The sequence below is a fragment of the Nylanderia fulva genome, unplaced genomic scaffold (assembly GCF_048542155.1).
Source record: "Nylanderia fulva isolate GAGA-0341 unplaced genomic scaffold, ASM4854215v1 Scaffold80, whole genome shotgun sequence".
Lineage (NCBI taxonomy): Eukaryota > Metazoa > Arthropoda > Insecta > Hymenoptera > Formicidae > Nylanderia > Nylanderia fulva.
In genome coordinates this window covers 489148-513337 of record NW_028190917.1, presented here as the reverse complement: position 1 = coordinate 513337, position 24190 = coordinate 489148, and the positions used below count along the sequence as shown (strand labels likewise).

Below are 24190 nucleotides of genomic sequence, written 5' to 3'. Positions count from 1 at the left end.
GGATTTTGCGGCAGCCATTCGCAGAATTTTTATCTTATCTTGTTTATGAAAACTTTAATACCGCTCAAAGACGCCGCTTATCTTATCTTATCTTGTTTATAAATATATCAGGTAACATGATCCCCTTATCTTATCTTGTTTATAAATATATCAGGTAACATGATCCCCTTATCAGGTTATCTGATATGTTTATAAACAAAAGATAAGCTTATCTACTGATAAGACCCCCTCCCCCGCGTGACGTCACCCCCCTCGCCCCCGATTCCCCCCCCCGCCCCGCACCCCCCTCATTGCCCCTGAGTTAGAACTCTCATAGTATCTCTACTTTTCATAAATATATTTGTGACAAAATAGCGGACATTTTCACGTATTTAACGTTTTAACACGTATATGAAACATTTTTGAATAAATTTTGCGAAGGTCTCTGAAATGTTTTGTGCTGTGTGGGATCTCTCTCTTTTTTTTCTCTCCAAACTATTTACAGCACCGAAAAATGGCAGAAACACTGCATAGACCTTACATTGAAACATTGCAATATTGCATATTGATTACGAAATATTGCTGCATCATTCCTACGAAGATTGCTGCAACAAGTAGGTCCGCTTTTTGTAATATTGCAATGAAACATTACATTGCAATGTAATATTTATGATAATGAATAGTAAAAAGTAGCAGACTTATTTTATAACATTTATAAGTTTTTATGACAAAACAACTTAATTTAATATAATTATGTAATAAAAATTAAATAATAGAATTTAAATAATTTATTTCATAAAATTAAAAATTTTGTTCTTAAAATAAATATATACATTCTTTATTCTTCCACAATTCTTTTTTCTAAACCAGCATATGGGGGTATTTTTAGTTCAAACTGGATTCGAACTTGAGACCTTTCACATATTATTATAGTTTATGACATTCCATGTTACATGTTACATCTGAATATGCTCTAGAAGTTTTCATCTATTTCTGAAACATTCTGTATAGCGATAATAATACGTTATTTTTAATTTAATTTTTTTTTAACTTCGATTTAACTTCTTGATGAAAATTTTGTAAAATTTCCACGTTTTCTCCGCAGTTTTGCGGAATTGGATATAGGAAATAATACTTTCTTTCAAATATTTTACTATCTTTGCAATATATTACAACACCGTCTTCCGGTACAATATAAACATTTGATGATCGGGGGCAGCAGTTACGTGAAGGAAAAGCTCGTTTGTACATCTTATACTCGTAAGCTTGACATTGCCTTCACAGTTTAACTTTGTACACACACACGTCATAAAAAAAGAACAAATCAATATATATATTCGTATATATATGTAACTTCTGATTATTCAAAAGCAAAAACGTACTTACGTATTAAGTGGTTATACGGTACTAAATATATTGCGCGAGAGGAATTTTTTTGCTTGAACGAATCGTATTTATTTACATATTTCACCATTATAATAAATATAGTATAATCTGTATATTAATAAAAATATATTCAATAATTTATTAATAATTAATAAAAAATAATTTTCTACACTCCGTTCAACGAGAAAATGCGGAGATACATATAAAATCTACAGGGTGTTCCGGGATTTAACCGGCAAATTGTGGGAACAATTCTACGAGTAGAATTAACAAAAAAATATATGAAATTCGTTAGAAATGCTTTATTACAAAGTTATAAACAAATAGCCACAACGGATTTTTCATTGCAGAGAACATTAACGAAATAATTTCGTAACACATTTCAAAATGTCGTCCCTGCGCGATAATATAAGCTTTTGATTCGATGTAATTACGGAACATACACTACCGTCAAATAGTTTAAGACCAAAAAAATTTATAAATTTGATTTATCATTTTTGCCCAAAAAGTAATGCAAATTAAAAACAAGGTTGTTAAGTAATTGACCACACTGACTATAGATGAATATCTTTATAATGCAAACTATTTTTACTTTTCTGGTGTTATAATATGATCTTTTAGCTATTAGTAAAAAAAAGAAACAACAAGCGGAACGTCATATTTCAATGTATAATTTTTATTTTGTATTTTTTTTTGTGATCTTTATTTATTACTTTGGTCTTAAACTTTTTGATTATAGTGTATTCATACAGTACAAAGAAACCTGTGAAAGAAATCTATGTGAAATTGAATTTCGATTGGATCAGTTTTCTTATATATGTTGTAATGTAGCTCATGACCTGCTGAACAAAAGATGTAATAGCCTCAAAGTTAAATAATGAAGTTATTGAGCTACACAGTCAGTTAAATAACTCGAGTGTTTCGTGTTTTATTCCCTGTAAATCAGTCACTGTCTATTATTTATCTTTGAGCCTCTTACATTTTTTGTTTAGCAGGTCATAAAAGCTACAACGTATAAGAAAACCACCTTGATTTTATCAAAATCCAATTTAAAACAATATTCTTTCTAAAGCACTATATATTTTCTTTACACCAATTAATTGGTCCCATTATTCCGTGCATAAAAGTATTAAGATATGATTATCGAAAACTGAATATTTTACTAATTATTTTACATTTTATGTTAAAAAATTATTATCTTCAAACCCTTATAACTCAAAAAGTAGTTAATGAAAAAAATATTTTATTAGAGTGTTTTGGAAAGCTCTCGTGATAAGCTACAAGAATATGTAATAAAAACAAAGGGTTCCATTTAAGAAATCGAAGGTGACCTTCACGTAACCTTTAAATTACTATCCAAAGTCAAACATTTTTCTCTAAAATGCTTCATTTCCGAGATATAAGTTTGTAACACTTTAAATGATTCACCTGGTATAGGTACAAGGTGTTTGAACCTAAACTTTGTAATAAAGCATTTCTAGTTAAACTTGTTTTTTTTCTTATTTCAGTTTGTAGATATCCAACAATTTGTCGGTTAAATCTCGGGACACTGTGTATGTTTTTGAATTGCGAACGAGTTTGTAACGCGAAACTGAATACTTTTTGTTCATGCAATGCAAAAAATGCGTTATTAAGAGATTGATTAATGATTGATAAAAAAATTCTCGCGTAAAAGAAAAACAAAAAGAATAAAAATTGTATCGACATTCTTGAGCGATTTGAAATTGAGGACTACATCTCTTGAAGAACTTCATATAGAAAACGCATAATGATGATATAGAATCATATCAAAGACTGCAGTAATTTATTATTGCATAAATACAATTGTAAAAAGAGCTCGTTATCGCAAAATTATGTTAGCGCAAGGGAAAGAAAAAAAAATTGTTTTGTTTTTCATTATTTCTTATAGATAATTCTCTTTGTTTTGGCATTTGAGCGATAACAATTTTTTTTTCTTAATACTTTATATTGACTAGGGATCGACTTAACATTTTAGTAATTATTTTTATGTCGTGTAGTTTTTAAGATAATTTTATGACAAATAAATTGAAAATTATATATATGTATTACCTCTAAATATACAATTTAATATGTTACATTTTTTTTTAATTTATAATAAGGTATATGTAGCAGAAAAAATACTTTTGCAAAATATTTTCACTTAACTGTATTTATATAATATATAGTCGATAAGTTAATTTATTACATAGAAAATAAAATTTTTATAATTATTACATAATTTCGAAGCAGCAGTCCCGAAAGTTTTGTAGTGGAAAAAAAGGAATAATATAAAAATTAGGAAACAATATTTAATTATAATTAAAAATAACTGTGAGACGACCCAACTGGCTTAAATTGATTCTTATTATTAGTTTGATGTCATATACAAGAAAAGACAACGTTTCGACCTTAGGTTTAGGTCCTTATCAAGTCTAAAATTAAAATTAAAAAATACAATAGATGTACATACAAGCATTTCGATTTTTAAGAAAGCAAAGCGCAAACCAAGATTGTAATAACAAATTAAGACGTACCTTGCAAAATCTTTAGTACAATATATAATTAAGTTTTTTCATTTTACACATTTCAATATAAATACTGTGTCACGTAAAACGTTCAGTATGGATGGTAAAGGCGAACTAAGTTAAACAGCTTTGATTATTCTATCATAGATCGGATTCAAATTCTCTGTGTCTTTCTGTAGGTTGATCGTGTTGTTAAATTTTTTTATAAAAAACATTTCAGCAATCTCTCTTTTCCTAGTGTTTGTTTCTCGATGTAAAATATTTAAGTTTGTCCATTTAAAGTGTGTCATGCGAAAAATCATTATTTGATATTTCGTCTTGTATTTTAATGCCGTATGTTAAGAACCTAAGTGAGACTATTGAGAGATCTATTAAGAAAACAGGCTTAAGTGTTATTTATACGATTCCAAAAAAACTAGATACTGTTATTAAACCCCGAAAAGACAAATTACCTAAAGCCGATATGACCGAGATAGTTTATAAAGTTGACTGCAACGACTGTGACGTCACATACATTGGACAAACTAAAAGACACCTTAATACTCGGATTAAAGAACACATGAATAATATAAAAATGCATGTCAGCAACCAAAATGTTATTAGCAAACATACAAATGATTTTTCGCATGACTTTGAATGGACAAACTTAAATATTTTACATCGAGAAACAAACACTAGGAAAAGAGAGATTGCTGAAATGTTTTTTATAAAAAAATTTAACAACACGATCAACCTACAGAAAGACACAGAGAATTTGAATCCGATCTATGATAGAATAATCAAAGCTGTTTAACTTAGTTCGCCTTTACCATCCACACTGAACGTTTTACGTGACACAGTATTTATATTGAAATGTGTAAAATGAAAAAACTTAATTATATATTGTACTAAAGATTTTGCAAGGTACGTCTTAATTTGTTATTACAATCTTGGTTTGCGCTTTGCTTTCTTAAAAATCGAAATGCTTGTATGTACATCTATTGTATTTTTTAATTTTAATTTTAGACTTGATAAGGACCTAAACCTAAGGTCGAAACGTTGTCTTTTCTTGTATATGACATCAAACTAATAATAAGAATCAATTTAAGCCAGTTGGGTCGTCTCACAGTTATTTTTAATTTTATTCATCACTGGCGATACAAGATACCTGCTATTAATTTAATTATAAGTATATACAACTCGCGACAGGAGATGAGATAAAATATAAAAAAATTATAAATACGTTAAAAAAAATTGCGACTGTCATGATGATCGTAATTACTTCTTTAAATACGTATATATGTGTATTGTGCATATAGAGTTTTATATAGAGATATCCCCCCTCTTCCATCACAATATACAGGGTGTCCCATAATTCGCGAATCATCTTTCATGGGCAGATAAAGCGTGTTAAACTGAATAGAAAAGTCCTGTATCATTTTGTGATATTCGCAATAATTATTGACGCCGCCTCTCGATCAAATAATACTTTCTACCTGCTTATTCGTTTAGATATTTTAATAAATAACTTAATAATTATTGCGAATATCGCGAAATGATACATGAATTTTCTATTCAGTTTAACACGCTCTATCTGCTCATGAAAGGTGATTCGCGAATTATGGGACACCCTGTATATCCTTTGCATAACTTTTTGTATTATGCGGACTTTTGAGGTACATTTTTCCCTTTTGCAAAGTATATTATATGTAATATTTTTCAACACTGTCATATATCAAAAATATAGATACACAATTTCGAAGAATACACATCACGATGAAGCAATATTTTTCAATCTATTAAGTATTCGAACTTAAGATTACAATGATTTTGAATGAAATAAGGATACTTTCGAAAATATGGCGCCTTTATTAATTTACATTCAAAAATGTATTTTATGAATCGTGTGTTCGAGAAAAATGTATAGATTAGGGATGATTTCGACCAAATTCCTTATATCTAATCTAATATTCAATTTTAATTTGATAGAGAATTGTCTGCAGCCAAATTTCTAACTGTACAATTTCTTGTTTCCTTCATATATCTTTTATCGAGCGTTAAAAAATTGATATGATTCTATATCAATAAAGTAAACACAAAATATGGTACTTTTTGATAAGATTTTTTGCTGTTTATAAGTTAATTAGAGTTTGGTCGAAGTGATTTTAAAATCGATAGGATTTTGGGAAATTAAATCTCTTTGATTTTATAGAATATATATATTGATTTTTCTCTCTCAATTTATACCTGTTTTTTTAATCCATCTGCTGTTTTTTTGGATTAAAGAAATTACGATGAATCACGGAATATGAGATTTTTGTTACCTCATTGATAATATTTGTCTCTCTCTCTCTTTCTCTCTCTCTCTCTCTCTCTCTCTTTGTAGCAAATTCTAATGAATATCAGTACAAATCTACAATCTGAATAAGGATTAATGAGCGATATACTTATCACTCGGATAGACAGAAAAAAATTACAATATCGCGAGAACATGTATTTTTGGCAATACAGATTTAAAAGATACCCAATAGCATATGTAGTAGTTAGAGAACTAATAAAATAAATTTTGTTCGACTATTTTTTTGATGACTGAAAGTTTATATACTAAAAAAAGAAATAATAAAAATAATTACATATATATATATATATTTAATTCATAGAACGAATGTTCGTTATTATGCTTCTTATGTGCTATTACTATATAAATTATGTATTATAAAAATAAATATTGAAAATCAATAAAATAAAATCGACTTTTTATTTTGTGTGTATATAATGCGAAGTTATTATATGCTCTATTTTATATCTAAAAAATTTTTTTTGTGTATAATACGCGTTTATTGATCATTTGATCAACGGACATATAAATGCAAAATGGATCTAAATCCATTTAAAATAGAAAATGCAACTATTTCATATGAAACCCTTTTTCATCTGAAAAATTAAAAAATATTTTCGCAAAATTCAAAATATTTTTTAAACACTCGTTTAAATAGGAAATTGAAAATGGATATAATCAAATGAAAAATATTTTTATCGGCTCTCAATATTAAGAATAATATATGATATTTTAAATCGGCCAATAGAGCCCAAGCGCGAAAAATTAATTCTTTGGAACTGTATCTCTTGGTTTGAGATTACTAAGTTCCATATATAAATTAATCTCGAACTTACATATGGAGAAAATAGGCGAGAAAAATATAGGTCCGGAAAAGTCGCTGAAGCGGGAATCGAACCCGCGTCTTTCACTTTCCGGGCGACTGCTCTTATCAACAAAGCTATTCATACCCTTTCGATCCTATATTTTTCATTTGCCTTTTTAATAGATGTTAGTAAATAACGCCCTGATTAGGCCCAGGCGTGAATAAAATCAAATGAGAATTTCTCGCGGGTTGGATTCTCGCTTCAGCGACTTTTCGGACCTATATTTTTCTCGCCTATTTTCTCCATATGTAAGTTCGAGATTAATTTATATATGGAACTTAGTAATCTCAAACCAAGAGATACAGTTCCGAAGAATTAATTTTTCGCGAAAATTGATATATTTTAAAATAGTTTTTTAAAATAAAAATATTTCTAAGTATTAACATTTTATATTAAGTTGTTTGGTAATGACTTGCCGCTTTTTACATGATTTTCAATGCTTTATTTAATATTGTTAGGATTAACTGAATTAGGTCAAATATGCGCCGTTTTGTTCAATAATTTGTTGCTATTTTGAAGGTAATTTTATTATGCCCCTCTCGTAGAATCTTTTGTCCCTATTGGCACAAAACTGAGACAAGTGGTTTTTACAGTACTTTCTTGTGTTGAACTTAATATTACTAATAGAGTTTTGCAGCGCCAAGAAGAGATGGTAATCCGATGGAGCAATGTCGGGACTATAAAGCGGGTGCATTAAAACATCCCAACTAAGTTCCCGGAGCTTCTGGCGGGTCACTAAAGATGTGTGTGGCCTGGCATTGATCCTGATGGAACACAACTCCCTTTTTATTGGCTAATTCTGGCTGGTTCTGGTTCGATGGCCACCTTCAAACGGTCTAGTTGTTTGATGTACCGCTCAGAATTAAGTGTTTGGTCCGATGGGAGCAGGTTATAGTGGATGATTCCCTTCCAATCCCACCAAACACAGCAAACCTTCCTGGCCGTCAATCCTAATCCTGGCTTGGTCACTGTTTGGGTCGCTTCGTCGGTCTTCGGCCACGATCGTTTGCGAACAACATTATCGTAGGTGACCCATTTTTCATCGCCAGTCATTATCCGCTTCAAAAACGGCTCATTTTCATTGCGTTTTAGCAATAATTTTCTGATGGAAATGCGGTCAATTAGGTTTTTTTTGAACAACTCGTGTGGCACCCAAATATCCAGCTTTTTCGTGTATCTGCCTGCTTTCAAATGCCTGTGAACGGTTTCAGTGCTTAGCTGGAGCTCCTCCGCAATACTTCTGATGGTCACATGCCGGTCTTCGAAGATTTTTTTGGATGATTTTGTCGACATCAGTGGTTATTGGCCGTCTACTGGATACAGGGTCTGTTGTATCGTTTCGGCCGACTCTAAAACACCAAAACCACTCTTCGGCGGTTCGAATCGCTACAGTATCATCTCCCACAACACCGTTAATCTTGCAATGCGATTCACGCGCACGCGCGGTTTTGCTTTGCACGAAGAAAAATTTTAAAACAGTGCGAATTTCAGCGTTAGTGAACTCCATGTTTAAGCGACTGTCAGTTGTGAACGAAAAGTCGAAACTAAATAAATGAGGCATCGTTGTAGCTAATGTCATTACATTTCAAACGCGATATGGAATTAGCAGATGCAACTTCATTTGAATGCCCCACAACGCTTCAAACTCTATCTAGTGGAAAAGCCGCAAGTCATTACCAAACAACCTAATATTTATTTTATTTTATATGTTTTAATATGTACAAATTAATTTAATTCTCGGTTTTTTTAAAATGAAAATTAACGTTTATTTAAACAAACTGAGAATAAACTTTAATCAACAAAGTAATCTTCGGCGGCATCTACACTTTTTTGCCATCTTTCGAGTAAGTGACGAATCCTCTCTTGGTAAACGCCGGTTTCGAGTCAATGAATTCAGCAATGCATTTTTCGACTTCTTCGAGCGTTTTTAAGTGGGTATGGAGGGACCGACACAAGTAAAAATCTGATGGGGTTTAGTCCGATGAATACGCCGGATGTGGCATTTCCCAGTCCAACGAATCAAGCGTGTCCTTAGTCGCTTTCGCCGTGTGACTTCGCGTTATCGTGCAGCAGAATGACCGGCCTTCGTCATTTGTTCCAGTTCCTTCAACACAAAAACACTAGAGACCAGGAGACCGAACACCGAACTCCTTAGTATTTCAGTGATGGGGGTAAGTCAAAATATGGTCTCATTTCATGGGCGCTATTTGCGGTGATGGTCGCCGGCCAATTCATGAACTACTGCGTGCCTTCGGAGCAATCCAAGAAGACTAGAGACACTGACGAGGTACTGTCACAGTAAAACCAGTATGTCGACTCTCTGTCGGCACCTTTGATCTTTCGTTTCCACAGACATCTATATATAAACTAGACTGCTAACTAACTTCTTATGTATAAGGCTAAAGTCACTAATCTAGTGACTTTATATAAGGCGACTTGGATTTTTATGTACTAAGCGGCTTATATACTGTCACTCATCTTGCGCATGCGCTTTGACGCATAGGGTGCATTCGTTTATGCAGAGACTGCCGCAGAATGCCGCAGATGTCGTTCGTGTACTCCACCTGCGCAACCGACTGCAGCGCAGTTGGTTGTTCGTTTAAGCAGAGCTGCTGCCTATCTGCGCAGCCATCTCGGAGGTCCTGCTCAGGATGCTCTGCTCGCAGTACTGCGGACTACTGCGTAAACGAATGTAGTCTTCTCCATTGTTAAGCCAATTGAACTTGGAAACGTTGTCTGAAAATTATTTCAATTATAAGTTATGTTATAAAAGTTCAGAACAAAGAAGGTGGAGAACAACTCCTCCAAATAGATCCTACAACTAAAGTAATGCAAGGTAAGTAATACAATAAAATTAAAATTATGAAATCTGTTAATTTATATTTACGATCCAATTAACTTAAAAATGCATTTTTATCAAGAATATAAATTTAAAGTAATCTGTTTCAAAAAAATGTGCTTTTGTATAAAGATGCAATTCTGTTACAGTCATTCCTAGCTATCAAGCTACTTCGTCCCCAGTTAGTTTGGAAAAATCTGAGAAGTCTACATTCAGCAACATTTCAATCCTACTGTCATCACTGTCTGAAAATGTTATGTGCACACGTCATATGTCAGAACCTTCAATCTATTTAAAAATTTTATTATATTTATTCAAATAATAATTCATGTTTAATATAAATATGATGGTTTCTAAATCGGCCTAAGAGCCATAGCACGAAAAATTACGAAAATTAATTATTCGGAACTGTACATCTTTGGTACGAGATTACTAAAGTTCCATATATTAATTAACCTCGAACTTACATATGGAGAAATAGGCACGAAAAATATAGATCCGAAAAGTCTGAATAGCTTAGTGGTAAGAGCAGTCGCCCGGAAAGTGAAAGACGCGGGTTTGATTCCCGCATCAGCGACTTTTCGGACCTATATTTTTCGCGCCTATTTCTCCATATGTAAGTTCGAGGTTAATTAATATATGGAACTTTAGTAATCTCGTACCAAGAAATACAGTTCCGAATAATTAATTTTCGTAATTTTTCGTGCTATGGCTCTTAGGCCAATTTAGAAACCATCATATTTATATTGTTTATATTGAGAGCCAATAAAAAATATTTATTTCTGAGTTAATTCATATTTATTTAAAATTTCTTTACTTACGCACTCCAATTACAATCTGAGCAGTCAATTCACGCAGGTGATCGTTCGGTAAATGATGTCACGTTACTCGCAGATAATAGACGCAGTAGATGCGCAGTGGATGCGCTAATCGCTGCATAAACGAATGCACCCATATATAAGCTGTGGTATATACATAAACGTCTATATATATACATGAGCGCACCATAATATATCTAAAATAGCACATTTATATACCATGATGTCTTTGATTATTAAAAATTTTCAAAACTAAAATTATTTTCCTTCCAACATATTTTTAAACCATGTACAAAAATTCCAATATCTTTAAATTTTCGGGGGGTTTTTTAAATTTTTTAATTTTGTGATAAAAATTTAAAAAGCAATATTTGTTTACTGCAAAATTTAAGAAATATTTAACAATCTAATCCTCTTCTTTCAAACAATAAAAAGGCTCAAACTCGTCATAAATTTCATTGCTATGTCTCATTTCAAAATCAATCAGCCAATAAATATCCGTCTGATTATGTTCAGTCCAGTCTGAAGGAATTGGTATGTTTTTACGTTGAGCAAATTCGTAAGCAAGTGTCGATAATTTTTCCAAGGCGCAAATTTGGCAATGACAAATTATTCGTAAGTCTTTTCTGTTCCAGTTTTTCAACTCATCCCAAAGTGATTCCTCTTGTAAATATGTAAAAATCTTTTTCGAAATAGTTTCTGCTCTGTCATATGCATATGACTTTTCGGGCTCTTGTGCAATGCTTTTCTTTATACTTGTTATTTCGGTCTGAAGCGAACCGTATGGAATTCCATATTTTTTCGCAACTTTTTTTACACTGTTCTTTCCTTTTAAGTATTCTTTCACTGCAGAATCGAATAGGGATTTCTTTTTATAAAATTTTGCTTTACTCGTTTTAATGTCTACTTTTTTTAATAAAATAGGAAATGCTATGTTGTAATGTTTTGCTACATTTGGAGTGACAGATCTATCAAGTTTTATAATTTCGTCTGCAACTTCCTCGAGCTTTCTACTTAAATCGAGGTGCGCCGCAATTATTTTTCTTATTCTATTTTTATAATAATCTGTTCTTATAATTTCCGACATTTTCGTAATTAGACTGACCTACAAAGAAAAGCAAAATGGCAGAGAAGTGAATACGTGTTGCACTATTGTGTATATAAAATTGCATTATCGCAAGATTGCAAAATTATATTCGCGATATTCTTAATACTGTGTTTTAATTTATGGTTTGATTATTATACGTATTAATAAATAGATATTCAAAAATGGTGTGACAATTTTCTCATAAATATAATAGATAAGATGCAAAGTATTTTGCATTATTAAAATGCTATAATCAGAAGTTCGTTACAAAATCATAAATAAAAAATTAAAATGAGAATGTACTTACTAAATAAATCGAAAATAAACACAAATATGCTTAAATAAACTTTTTTTGACGGCGAGAGAAATTGAGAATTGTAACGTATGTTTCACTCTGGTTATTTATAACGACGACTAAAGCACAATGTCAGATATCGACTAAATTCGGGACCCAATATTACACTATTCGGAATACAAATAAATTTATCTCGAAAAGTATATGTTGCTGTGTGGTAAACAATTTTTTCTCTATTTAAAAAAAATGTATGTCGTATTCTTTCGTATATTTAGCTCTGAATCGGTGCTCACTTTCTATACAATAATATTGTAATTATAATTAAAATTAGATACAGTAAAAAGTTTTACATTTTTGCTGAAAATGTAGTAACATTAATTATTTGATTTAAAATATTTTATAAGATGCGTTTATATGGAATATAATATATTTAAATTTGAATAGAATACATATATATATATATATATATATATGTGTGTGTGTATTACATATATTTAAAGATGCCGCTTTTCGTCTTTAATGCAATAATGTTAATGACACAAATCACCACTTTTGTTTAAAAAGTTTCCAAGCCAACCTGGTTGAGAAAATGTGATTACAAACTTTATAAAGCGTACCCTAAACGTATCATAAAACCTTATAAAACACATTATATATATTATTGAAATGAAAATAATTGTTATATTCAGTGGATTGTTTTAACTTTTATATATATGCTGCGATTTTTTCTAAAGTTTATAAACATTATAAAATATTTGTTTGTTTAAAGTATTAGAAACATTAACAAAAATTATCCATTGCAAACCCATGTAGAATCCTATCCTATTGCAAACCCATGTAGAATCCTATGAAAAATTAATCATTGCAAACCCATGTAGAATCCTAGGCAAAATTAACCATTGCAAACCCATGTAGAATCGTACCCATTGCAAACCTATGTAGAATCCTATGAAAAATTAACCATTGCAAACTCATGTAGAATCCTATGAAAAATTAACCATTGCAAACCCATGTAGAATTGTATTAAAAATTATCCATTGCAAACTTATGTAGAATCCTACATTGCAAACCCATGTACAATAGAATTGTATGAAAAATTATCGATTATAAACCCATGTACAATCGTAACAAAAGTAATGAAATAAAAAAAAAATTGCGCCAAGTGAAAGTAGAAACTTGTACCAGTGGAAAATTAAAGTTGCAGACATATATAGAGTCGTATAATGAATCAGTAAAAATTTAAATTTGCAAATGTAGAATCGTACCATAAAAAAACTTATCTTTTAAAAAAAAAGATAAACAAGATGCCAAGTCCATGCGCCATGTGAAAAAGAAATAAAAAAATTTTAGTTAAAAAAACTGGGCGCGCTGCTAAGTTTCAAAATTACAATGCACCTTAAAGTAACATTAATTAATTTAAACACAAAACATATTTTAACTGTAATGAGTTTAAAAGTAACAATTTAATTTTAATATTGTTAGAATATTATTTAGCAGCGCTCCTAGTTTTTTTAACTAAAATTTTTTTATTTCTTTTTCACATGGCGCATGGACTTGGCATCTTGTTTATCTTTTTTTTTAAAAGATAAGTTTTTTTATGGTACGATTCTACATTTGCAAATTTAAATTTTTACTGATTCATTATACGACTCTATATATGTCTGCAACTTTAATTTTCCACTGGTACAAGTTTCTACTTTCACTTGGCGCAATTTTTTTTTTATTTCATTACTTTTGTTACGATTGTACATGGGTTTATAATCGATAATTTTTCATACAATTCTATTGTACATGGGTTTGCAATGTAGGATTCTACATAAGTTTGCAATGGATAATTTTTAATACAATTCTACATGGGTTTGCAATGGTTAATTTTTCATAGGATTCTACATGAGTTTGCAATGGTTAATTTTTCATAGGATTCTACATAGGTTTGCAATGGGTACGATTCTACATGGGTTTGCAATGGTTAATTTTGCCTAGGATTCTACATGGGTTTGCAATGATTAATTTTTCATAGGATTCTACATGGGTTTGCAATAGGATAGGATTCTACATGGGTTTGCAATGGATAATTTTTGTTAATGGCGTGCCCTTAACTGGTCGCCTTTTTTTACCTTTTTTTAAAGGTGAGTTTTTAGAGATTATATCATTCATTTTTGTATATTTTTATGACCGGAATAGAACAATTATTAAACATGTTTATCTAAACTTCTTTGCTTAAAATGATGTGTACAATCATATCCTAGAATCCTGATCATTCCTCCTAAAGCACCCTATTTATATAAATTTACCCATATGTGTGTGTGTGTGTGTGTGTGTGTGTGTGTGTACTAATGTCGAGCATTTTTTATACATTTTCTATTAAATTTAGATAAAAGTTGCAGGATTTCGAAAAAGAAAAAGTTGACACAGACTTTTTCCTAAACGGCGATTTTCAAGGTTATTTAAAGGTCACTTATATTTTCAAAATAGAATTACCTTAATTTTTCTCATATAAATCGATTCCTCGCAATATTTACTATAAAAAGTTGTAAAGGTATAATTTTATGTATCTACATAATCTTACATAAACTTCGAAATATTACAAATATTTTATTTTATGAAATATTTCAGTTTATGTAAAATTATGTTAACTATCTTTTAAATTATTCACTTTTAGCCATCTTACCCTTACAACCTTTTATAGTGAATATTGCAACAAATTGGTTTATATATATAATATATATATAACATCAGTTATTATTAATTGATGTTTACATTTATTTTTAGACTTACTAGAGCTCAAATGCTCCACATTTTTTGCAAAAACTGTTTATTCTACAGATTTCAAATATGCTTTTAAATGATGATTGAATATTTCCTTTTTTTAATTATTTTTATTATTATTTTTCAATCTCAATCAACTTTTATAACTTTATGCCAGCACGATACAAATACACGTGTCTTTATTTTTTTTATTATTTTCATTATTATTTTTCAATCTCAATCAACTTCTATAACCTTATGCCAGCAGGATACAAATACATGTATGTCTTTATTATTGTATCAACTCTTGTCTTTTCCATGTAACCATGTCTTCATAGTTTGAATTATCCCTTCATCTTCTCAATCTTTCGCAGAGATTTAATTAATTAAATACACTTCACACGAAATAAAGTTTGCTGGAAGATATACAGCAAACGATAACTGTAAAAACATGATTACGTGGAAAGAACAAGAGTTGGTACAGTAAAGGCAAGTAAGTAAGTACATGTAATGTATCGTATTGGCATAACGCTATATCCGCGGAGCAGATAATGTGGCTGTAGAGGTAGTCTGCAGTGCAGCTAATGTGGACGTAGATGTTGATTGAGATAATTGTCTAATATAAAATAGAATTTAAAAATTTAGTTTAAAAAGCTGTTGCATATATAAATAAAGTTTATTTTTTCTAAATTTGGAATATGTTTAATTAATTTTTTAAGTCTATGTTTAATAAATTTTTTAAGTCTGTATTCAATAATTTTATTTATTTGATAAATACATGTATGTCTTTATTTTGATATGTTTAATATAATTAGAAATTCATTATTAATTAGATATGTAAACTATAAATTCATATATAATATTTGAAAATATATGTGATTATTTAAATTTTTATCTTCTCCTTCCTCTCGTTCAATCTCTTTAATATCAATAGGTGTATGTGTGTACACGCGCGCACATTTGTACGTATTTATTTAATTATTGGATAGTTGAGAGTACTTAATTGATAAAAAATTATGACAATAATAATCCTTGTTTTTTTTCTTATTATTTACTCAGATTTTTTTGTCTATCTTATAAGATAAACACTTTAGAGATTGAATATTTCAAGTAAACTAATTGTAAGTAAATTTCACATTAATGCATATAGATGTTTAATCATGAATGTACTAAATAAGTACACAAGACGAACAGTGAGTGAGTGAGTGAGAATGAGAGAGTGTGTGTGTGTGTGCGTGTGTGTGTGAGAAAGAGAGAGAGAGAGAGAGAGAGAGAGAGAGAGAGAGAGAGAGAGAGAGAGAGTTAGCCAACATAACCCCGCACGCTGCCCATATGGCGGAGCGCCACTATCGCCATCTGTTGTAAAACGTGCGAGATGGACAAAATTACCACTACATGCATCTTGCATGTGTTGTGTACGTGTGATATATGTGTGCGCATGTGTTGTATACGTGTGAATACGTGTAGCACGATACTACTATGTATGCGTGGTCGATGATGATAATGATGATAATCAAGAGACACGGTAGTGTCTCGCGACCAGTTAAGGGCGTAGCGGAGACACCGTGTATCTTAACGCGAGTCGGACATTTGAGTCTTTATAATATTTCGAATCCTCAATAATGGCTGAAGCAATCGAGTTTATACTAGACTTAATCGATAGATTGAGTTCGAATTATATAATAAAAGTGTCTTTATTTCTGCTCTACGTGATTTGTAAGCAGAGATATATAAATGCAAAGTCGAAATATGAAAAATTTCTATTAAGAAACGTCCCCGTCATCATTATCATCATCATTATCATCATCATTATCATCATCGACCACGCATACATAGTAGTATCGTGCTACACGTATTCACACGTATACAACACATGCGCACACATATATCACACGTACACAACACATGCAAGATGCATGTAGTGGTAATTTTGTCCATCTCGCACGTTTTACAACAGATGGCGATAGTGGCGCTCCGCCATATCGGCAGCGTGCGGGGTTATGTTGGCTAACTCTCTCTCTCTCTCTCTCTCTCTCTCTCTCTCTCTTTCTCACACGCACACGCACACACACACACAATCTCTCATTCTCACTCACTCACTCACTGTTCGTCTTGTGTACTTATTTAGTACATTCATGATCGGCAGCGTGCGGGGTTATGTTGGCTAACTCTCTCTCTCTCTCTCTCTCTCTCTCTCTCTCTCTCTCTCTCTCTTTCTCACACACACACGCACACACACACACACTCTCTCATTCTCACTCACTCACTCACTGTTCGTCTTGTGTACTTATTCAGTACATTCATGATTAAACATCTATATGCATTAATGTGAAATTTACTTACAATTAGTTTACTTGAAATATTCAATCTCTAAAGTGTTTATCTTATAAGATAGACAAAAAAATCTGAGTAAATAATAAGAAAAAAAAACAAGGATTATTATTGTCATAATTTTTTATCAATTAAGTACTCTCAACTATCCAATAATTAAATAAATACGTACAAATGTGCGCGCGTGTACACACATACACATATTGATATTAAAGAGATTGAAGGAGAGGAAGGAGAAGATAAAAATTTAAATATTCACATATATTTTCAAATATTATATATGAATTTATAGTTTACATATCTAATTAATAATGAATTTCTAATTATATTAAACATATCAAAATAAAGACATACATGTATTTATCAAATGAATAAAATTATTGAATACAGACTTAAAAAATTTATTAAACATAAACTTAAAAAATTAATTAATTAAACATATTCCAAATTTAGAAAAAATAAACTTTATTTATATATGCAACAGCTTTTTAAACTAAATTTTTAAATTCTATTTTATATTAGACAATTATCTCAATCAACATCTACGTCCACATTAGCTGCACTGCAGACTACCTCTACAGCCACATTATCTGCTCCGCGGATATAGCGTTATGCCAATTACGATACATTACATGTACTTACTTACTTGCCTTTACTGTACCAACTCTTGTTCTTTCCACGTAATCATGTTTTTACAGTTATCGTTTGCTGTATATCTTCCAGCAAACTTTATTTCGTGTGAAGTGTATTTAATTAATTAAATCTCTGCGAAAGATTGAGAAGATGAAGGGATAATTCAAACTATGAAGACATGGTTACATGGAAAAGACAAGAGTTGATACAATAATAAAGACATACATGTATTTGTATCCTGTTGGCATAAGGTTATAGAAGTTGATTGAGATTGAAAAATAATAATGAAAATAATAAAAAAAATAAAGACACATGTATTTGTATCGTGCTGGCATAAAGTTATAAAAGTTGATTGAGATTGAAAAATAATAATAAAAATAATTAAAAAAAGGAAATATTCAATCATCATTTAAAAGCATATTTGAAATCTGTAGAATAAACAGTTTTTGCAAAAAATGTGGAGCATTAGAGCTCTAGTAAGTCTAAAAATAAATGTAAACATCAATTAATAATAACTGATGTTATATATATATTATATATATAAACCAATTTGTTGCAATATTCACTATAAAAGGTTGTAAGGGTAAGATGGCTAAAAGTGAATAATTTAAAAGATAGTTAACATAATTTTACATAAACTGAAATATTTCATAGAATAAAATATTTGTAATATTTCGAAGTTTATGTAAGATTATGTAAAAATTATACCTTTACAACTTTTTATAGTAAATATTGCGAGGAATCGATTTATATGAGAAAAATTAAGGTAATTCTATTTTGAAAATATAAGTGACCTTTAAATAACCTTGAAAATCGCCGTTTAGGAAAAAGTCTGTGTCAACTTTTTCTTTTTCGAAATCCTGCAACTTTTATCTAAATTTAATAGAAAATGTATAAAAAATGCTCGACATTAGTACACACACACACATACACACACACACACACACATATGGGTAAATTTATATAAATAGGGTGCTTTAGGAGGAATGATCAGGATTCTAGGATATGATTGTACACATCATTTTAAGCAAAGAAGTTTAGATAAACATGTTTAATAATTGTTCTATTCCGGTCATAAAAATATACAAAAATGAATGATATAATCTCTAAAAACTCACCTTTAAAAAAAGGTAAAAAAAGGTGACCAGTTAAGGGCACGCCATTAACAAAAATTATCCATTGCAAACCCATGTAGAATCCTATCCTATTGCAATCCCATGTAGAATCCTATAAAAAATTAATCATTGCAAACCCATGTAGAATCCTAGGCAAAATTAACCATTGCAAACTCATGTAGAATTGTATTAAAAATGATCCATTGCAAACTTATGTAGAATCCTACATTGCAAACCCATGTACAATAGAATTGTATGAAAAATTATCGATTATAAATTCATGTACAATCGTAACAAAAGTAATGAAATAAAAAAAAAATTGCGCCAAGTGAAAGTAGAAACTTGTACCAGTGGAAAATTAAAGTTGCAGACATACATATATAGAGTCGTATAATGAATCAGTAAAAATTTAAATTTGCAAATGTAGAATCGTACCATAAAAAAACTTATCTTTTAAAAAAAAAGATAAACAAGATGCCAAGTCCATGCGCCATGTAAAAAAGAAATAAAAAAATTTTAGTTAAAAAAACTGGGAGCGCTGCTAAATAATATTCTAACAATATTAAAATTAAATTGTTACTTTTAAACTCATTACAGTTAAAATATGTTTTGTGTTTAAATTAATTAATGTTACTTTAAGGTGCATTGTAATTTTGAAACTTAGCAGCGCGCCCAGTTTTTTTAACTAAAATTTTTTTATTTCTTTTTTACATGGCGCATGGACTTGGCATCTTGTTTATCTTTTTTTTTAAAAGATAAGTTTTTTTATGGTACGATTCTACATTTGCAAATTTAAATTTTTACTGATTCATTATACGACTCTATATATGTCTGCAACTTTAATTTTCCACTGGTACAAGTTTCTACTTTCACTTGGCGCAATTTTTTTTTTATTTCATTACTTTTGTTACGATTGTACATGAATTTATAATCGATAATTTTTCATACAATTCTATTGTACATGGGTTTGCAATGTAGGATTCTACATAAGTTTGCAATAGATCATTTTTAATATAATTCTACATGAGTTTGCAATGGTTAATTTTGCCTAGGATTCTACATGGGTTTGCAATGATTAATTTTTTATAGGATTCTACATGGGTTTGCAATAGGATAGGATTCTACATGGGTTTGCAATGGATAATTTTTGTTAATGGCGTGCCCTTAACTGGTCGCCTTTTTTTACCTTTTTTTAAATAATGATGACGGGGACGTTTCTTAATAGAAATTTTTCATATTTCGACTTTGCATTTATATATCTCTGCTTACAAATCACGTAGAGCAGAAATAAAGACACTTTTATTATATAATTCGAACTCAATCTATCGATTAAGTCTAGTATAAACTCGATTGCTTCAGCCATTATTGAGGATTCGAAATATTATAAAAACTCAAATGTCCGACTCGCGTTAAGATACACGGTGTCTCCGCTAAGCCCTTAACTGGTCGCGAGACACTACCGTGTCTCTTGATTATACCTGCGCTTAGTTTCATTAATTGAGTAAAATTGACAGAAAATACATTATAGGAACACTGAATTTAATGTTACATGCCTCAATTCTTTCAAGAACATTTGATAAATTATATAAATTCAACAAAAAAAAATATATATTTAGTTTTGCAATGCTTTATTAATAATTTTATGAATTTAACTACATAGTTACATACAAATTTGAAAAACAAAGAGATGTAAAGTTTAATATAATATGAATAAGGAAAGTGAAATAATGATTTTATTTGAAGAATTTTAACACAGTTAAAATATATCATTATTTATTATACATAATTTTTACTCCCGACGAATTTTTTGCTTATAAGAAATAGATACATATGCTCCATTCTTTAATTAAGATTTGATGACAAAGAAGCACATGTTTTTTTTTTTTTTTTAAATTATCTCTGCATATACATTAAAACTTTGTATAAATCATGTTAACAGTTTAATATAAATTATTTATTATACAGTCAATTTAATGAAGCCTATCACAATTCGTCAAATATAAGACATATTTTTATGTCTTAACATTAAAATGGAAAATATTAATCAAAATATATATCGAACGGGCATCTTTTTCAATTTACGTTATTGAAGAATAAAGTTTCGCCTGCGTATTCGAGCACAATATGTCGTCTAATATAGGAAAACTTTCTTTAACACGTATCCAATACTCAATATGTTATTAATATATGTGTTTGACTATAATAATAAATTAATTGTGAACATTAATTTAAACATATAAGCAGATACAACAATTAATCTATGTTAATAATAAAATTACTATAGAATAGTATTTTTAAAGGAAATTAATATTAGAAATATTACTTATTAATAATGTATATACACATCTTCTAAAAATACACAATACACATCTTCTAAAAATATACAAATCAATATTATTATATTTGATTATTATTACAATTATTATTTTTATTAAAAGATTATTTAATATTAAATCAATATAAGTTTCAGGCTATGAGTTAGCTATAGGAGCCAAGCGCAGTTAATGAGGCGCGTATTTTTGTAAAATTATAAAGAATTAGTTAGATTTTAATAATCATAAGAGATACATTCAATATACAATATACAAGTATGACATTAAAGTGCAAACGTTTCGGCTCTTTTATGAGTTTTCCTCAGCGCATACGGTATAAATAAATCGCAGAAATATTACATTAACACAATAAAAATAATTATTAAGTCGGCTGAATCAGGAAGTCGGACTTTCGGACCAATATTTTTCTCGCCTATTTCTATACAGGGGATGTTAAGAGAAGAAACAAAGGAAATTTCTGAGTTCCCAACCATAGAATTCAAATTCCTTAGTTTCTAAATTTTCTTTCTTTCTTAATTGTCGCAATAACATAGCGTTTGGCTCTATTGGTCAAGAGGAATGAAGTGTAGATTGTGGTTTTAAAATTAAGGAGCTGACTTAAAAATATTCTTATTATATATATATATATATATATATATATATATAAATATATATATATGTTTGTTGAAATATTTATAGATTTTATATTAATTATTCTTAAATCAGTTGGTATTTCATTCTCATAGAAATATGTTAACTATTCAAGTTAAAATATTTTATGAGATATATACACTGAAATTATATATTTTTGCATATGTAGGTATAAAGATACAGTTTTTCAAAAGAAATCGTCAGCATCTACATATCAGATATAGTATTAGATTATGCGTTTAATTGATTGATTTATTTAAACTTATTGATCTGTCATATGCGTAAATTTTGGCACTTGTTTAAAGGCATTCTTTATACTTCTTTTGAAAGCATGTTTATACACACGAACTCCATAATATTATTTGCAGTTGCGATTTGTGTGGTATTCCTTCCAAAAACTTTTTCCATTGCTGAATCGAATTTGGACTTTTCTTCATAAAACTATTCTTTATGCTGCTCAATATTTATTTTTTTAGATAAAATAGAAGATTCTATGTCATAATATATTTTGCTACATTTTGTTCGATAGATATATCACGTTCAAAAATTTCGTCTACAACTTCCTCGAGTCTACTACTTAAATCGGGATGCGCCGCAATTTCTTCTCTCATTTTATTTCTATAATGATATATTGTTATAATTCAGATATCCTCCTAATTAGTTTAACTTACGAAGAAAAGCAAAAAAAGCTAAGAAATAAATACGTGCATTGTATTATCGCAAAATCGCGAATTTATTTTTGCGATTTTTCTAATACTATATATGTTTTATTTTATTGTGTTTGATTATATATATATATTAATAAATATTTATTAATAGATTGAAAATTTTCTCCTAAATAATAAATAAATTGTAGAGTACTTTGCATTTTGAAAATGCTTTACTAAGAAGCTTTTTAAAATAATAAATCGAAAATTAAAATAAGAATGCTTATAAAATAAACTAAAATAAAACGCAAATATATGTTTTATTAATTTCCTCAATTGAACGTACGTGCAACTTTGAAGAATACCGATTGGATTTTTATATATTACAATTTAAAAATAAAAGAAATCTTATATAAGTATAAATAACAACCATTTTTAATATTTTAAATATCGCTAAAGAGTGTATGTGTGTTTTTAAGTGTATGCGAGTGTGTATAATGTGTGCAGAAAAATATTTACAAAATTATTACGTCATTTTACATTTATGACCATTATTATTGCTAACTTAATTTATGATTAATTTTACGAAATGAAAATCCGTCTCTCTCGTTAAAGCTATATATATTTAATAATAAATAACTAATTATTTTATTTTTAAAATAGATTACAAATAATATTTTTTAATTAACCAGACATTTTTGTCATAATACTCTTAAAACTTTTATCGTTTTATAATCACTTTAAACATATAATAGACTTAAAAATTTTAAAATATTTCTAAAATTTTTAATACAAAATATATGTATCTATATTAGATTAAAAATTTCATTTTATTCTCCTAAAATATAAAAAGAACAACTTCCAATTAAAGATTGTATAATCTATTACATTCGTAAATGTTATATGATCATATGATTAACGATACATGTTTAAAACAGATCAATTAATTCGCTGTAAAATCTTAGAACGACTTTGAAAATTCGAATAAGCATCTCCTTAAATCGACAGAAAATGTAGTTTACAACACGTTTCTTAGCACATCATACAAACAATATATATAATTTATAGTTCAATAATTATCGACAGTATTACTAATATGAAGACGTAATTTAATGATATACATTTGTTCACTTAAAAAGGACCACAGCCACATGGTCGAAACGTAGTGAATTTAATAAACGAAATATTACGCTAGTTTTGGTCGATTATTTCTACTCTCCTAATATTGATAAAGATCGAAGCTCATAAAAATTTCATCCGAGTGCCTCTCATTTCAAATTCTCCAACAATAATTTCTATCTCGACAAGTTTTAATTTTGCATATACATTAACAAATTAATTTAGAAAATCAATATATTAAATCGAGCTCGACGAAAGCATTATTCTCTTTCTATCTTTCCCATCAGATTAATACATCCCATACGTCTATTACGCTGCGTGGCTCGCGCGAACGCGATACTGATTCTCGTGCGGGAACCCGCGAGCGCGGGAAAGATGGTCACGTGACCAATGGTCATGTGACCACTGGTCACGTGACCTCAGTTTCGCGCTCGCGATACCTCGCACGAGAATCAGTTTCGCGCGAGCCGCGCAGCATGATGAGTGGGGAGTTAGCATCTCGCGCGAGTTTAATGAAAGCAT

The 24190-nt window shown here is 29.7% G+C and overlaps 1 protein-coding gene and 2 long non-coding RNA genes across 3 annotated transcripts; 1 reads left to right on the top strand and 2 right to left on the bottom strand.

The window, feature by feature from the left end:
• Positions 1 to 7859: 7859 nt before the first annotated feature.
• On the bottom strand, positions 7860 to 8366 carry LOC146719981 (histone-lysine N-methyltransferase SETMAR-like). The gene has a single exon (XM_085489343.1). It carries the CDS (start codon positions 8364 to 8366, stop codon positions 7860 to 7862), a length of 507 nt encoding a protein of 168 aa, XP_085345469.1.
• Positions 8367 to 9460: 1094 nt separating this feature from the next.
• Positions 9461 to 10882, bottom strand: LOC114945614 (uncharacterized). The gene is made up of 3 exons (XR_014926291.1): positions 10734 to 10882; positions 10060 to 10157; positions 9461 to 9809 (listed from the first exon to the last, which is right to left on the bottom strand). It is a non-coding gene; the product is annotated as an uncharacterized LOC114945614 (long non-coding RNA).
• On the top strand, positions 9670 to 10703 carry LOC146719980 (uncharacterized). The gene is made up of 2 exons (XR_014926292.1): positions 9670 to 9909; positions 10062 to 10703. It is a non-coding gene; the product is annotated as an uncharacterized LOC146719980 (long non-coding RNA).
• Positions 10883 to 24190: the final 13308 nt, after the last annotated feature.

Coding starts and splice junctions, on each gene's coding strand:
- LOC146719981 (XM_085489343.1), bottom strand. CDS start 8,366: ATGTCGACAAAATCATCCAAAAAAATCTTCGAAGACCGGCATGTGACC.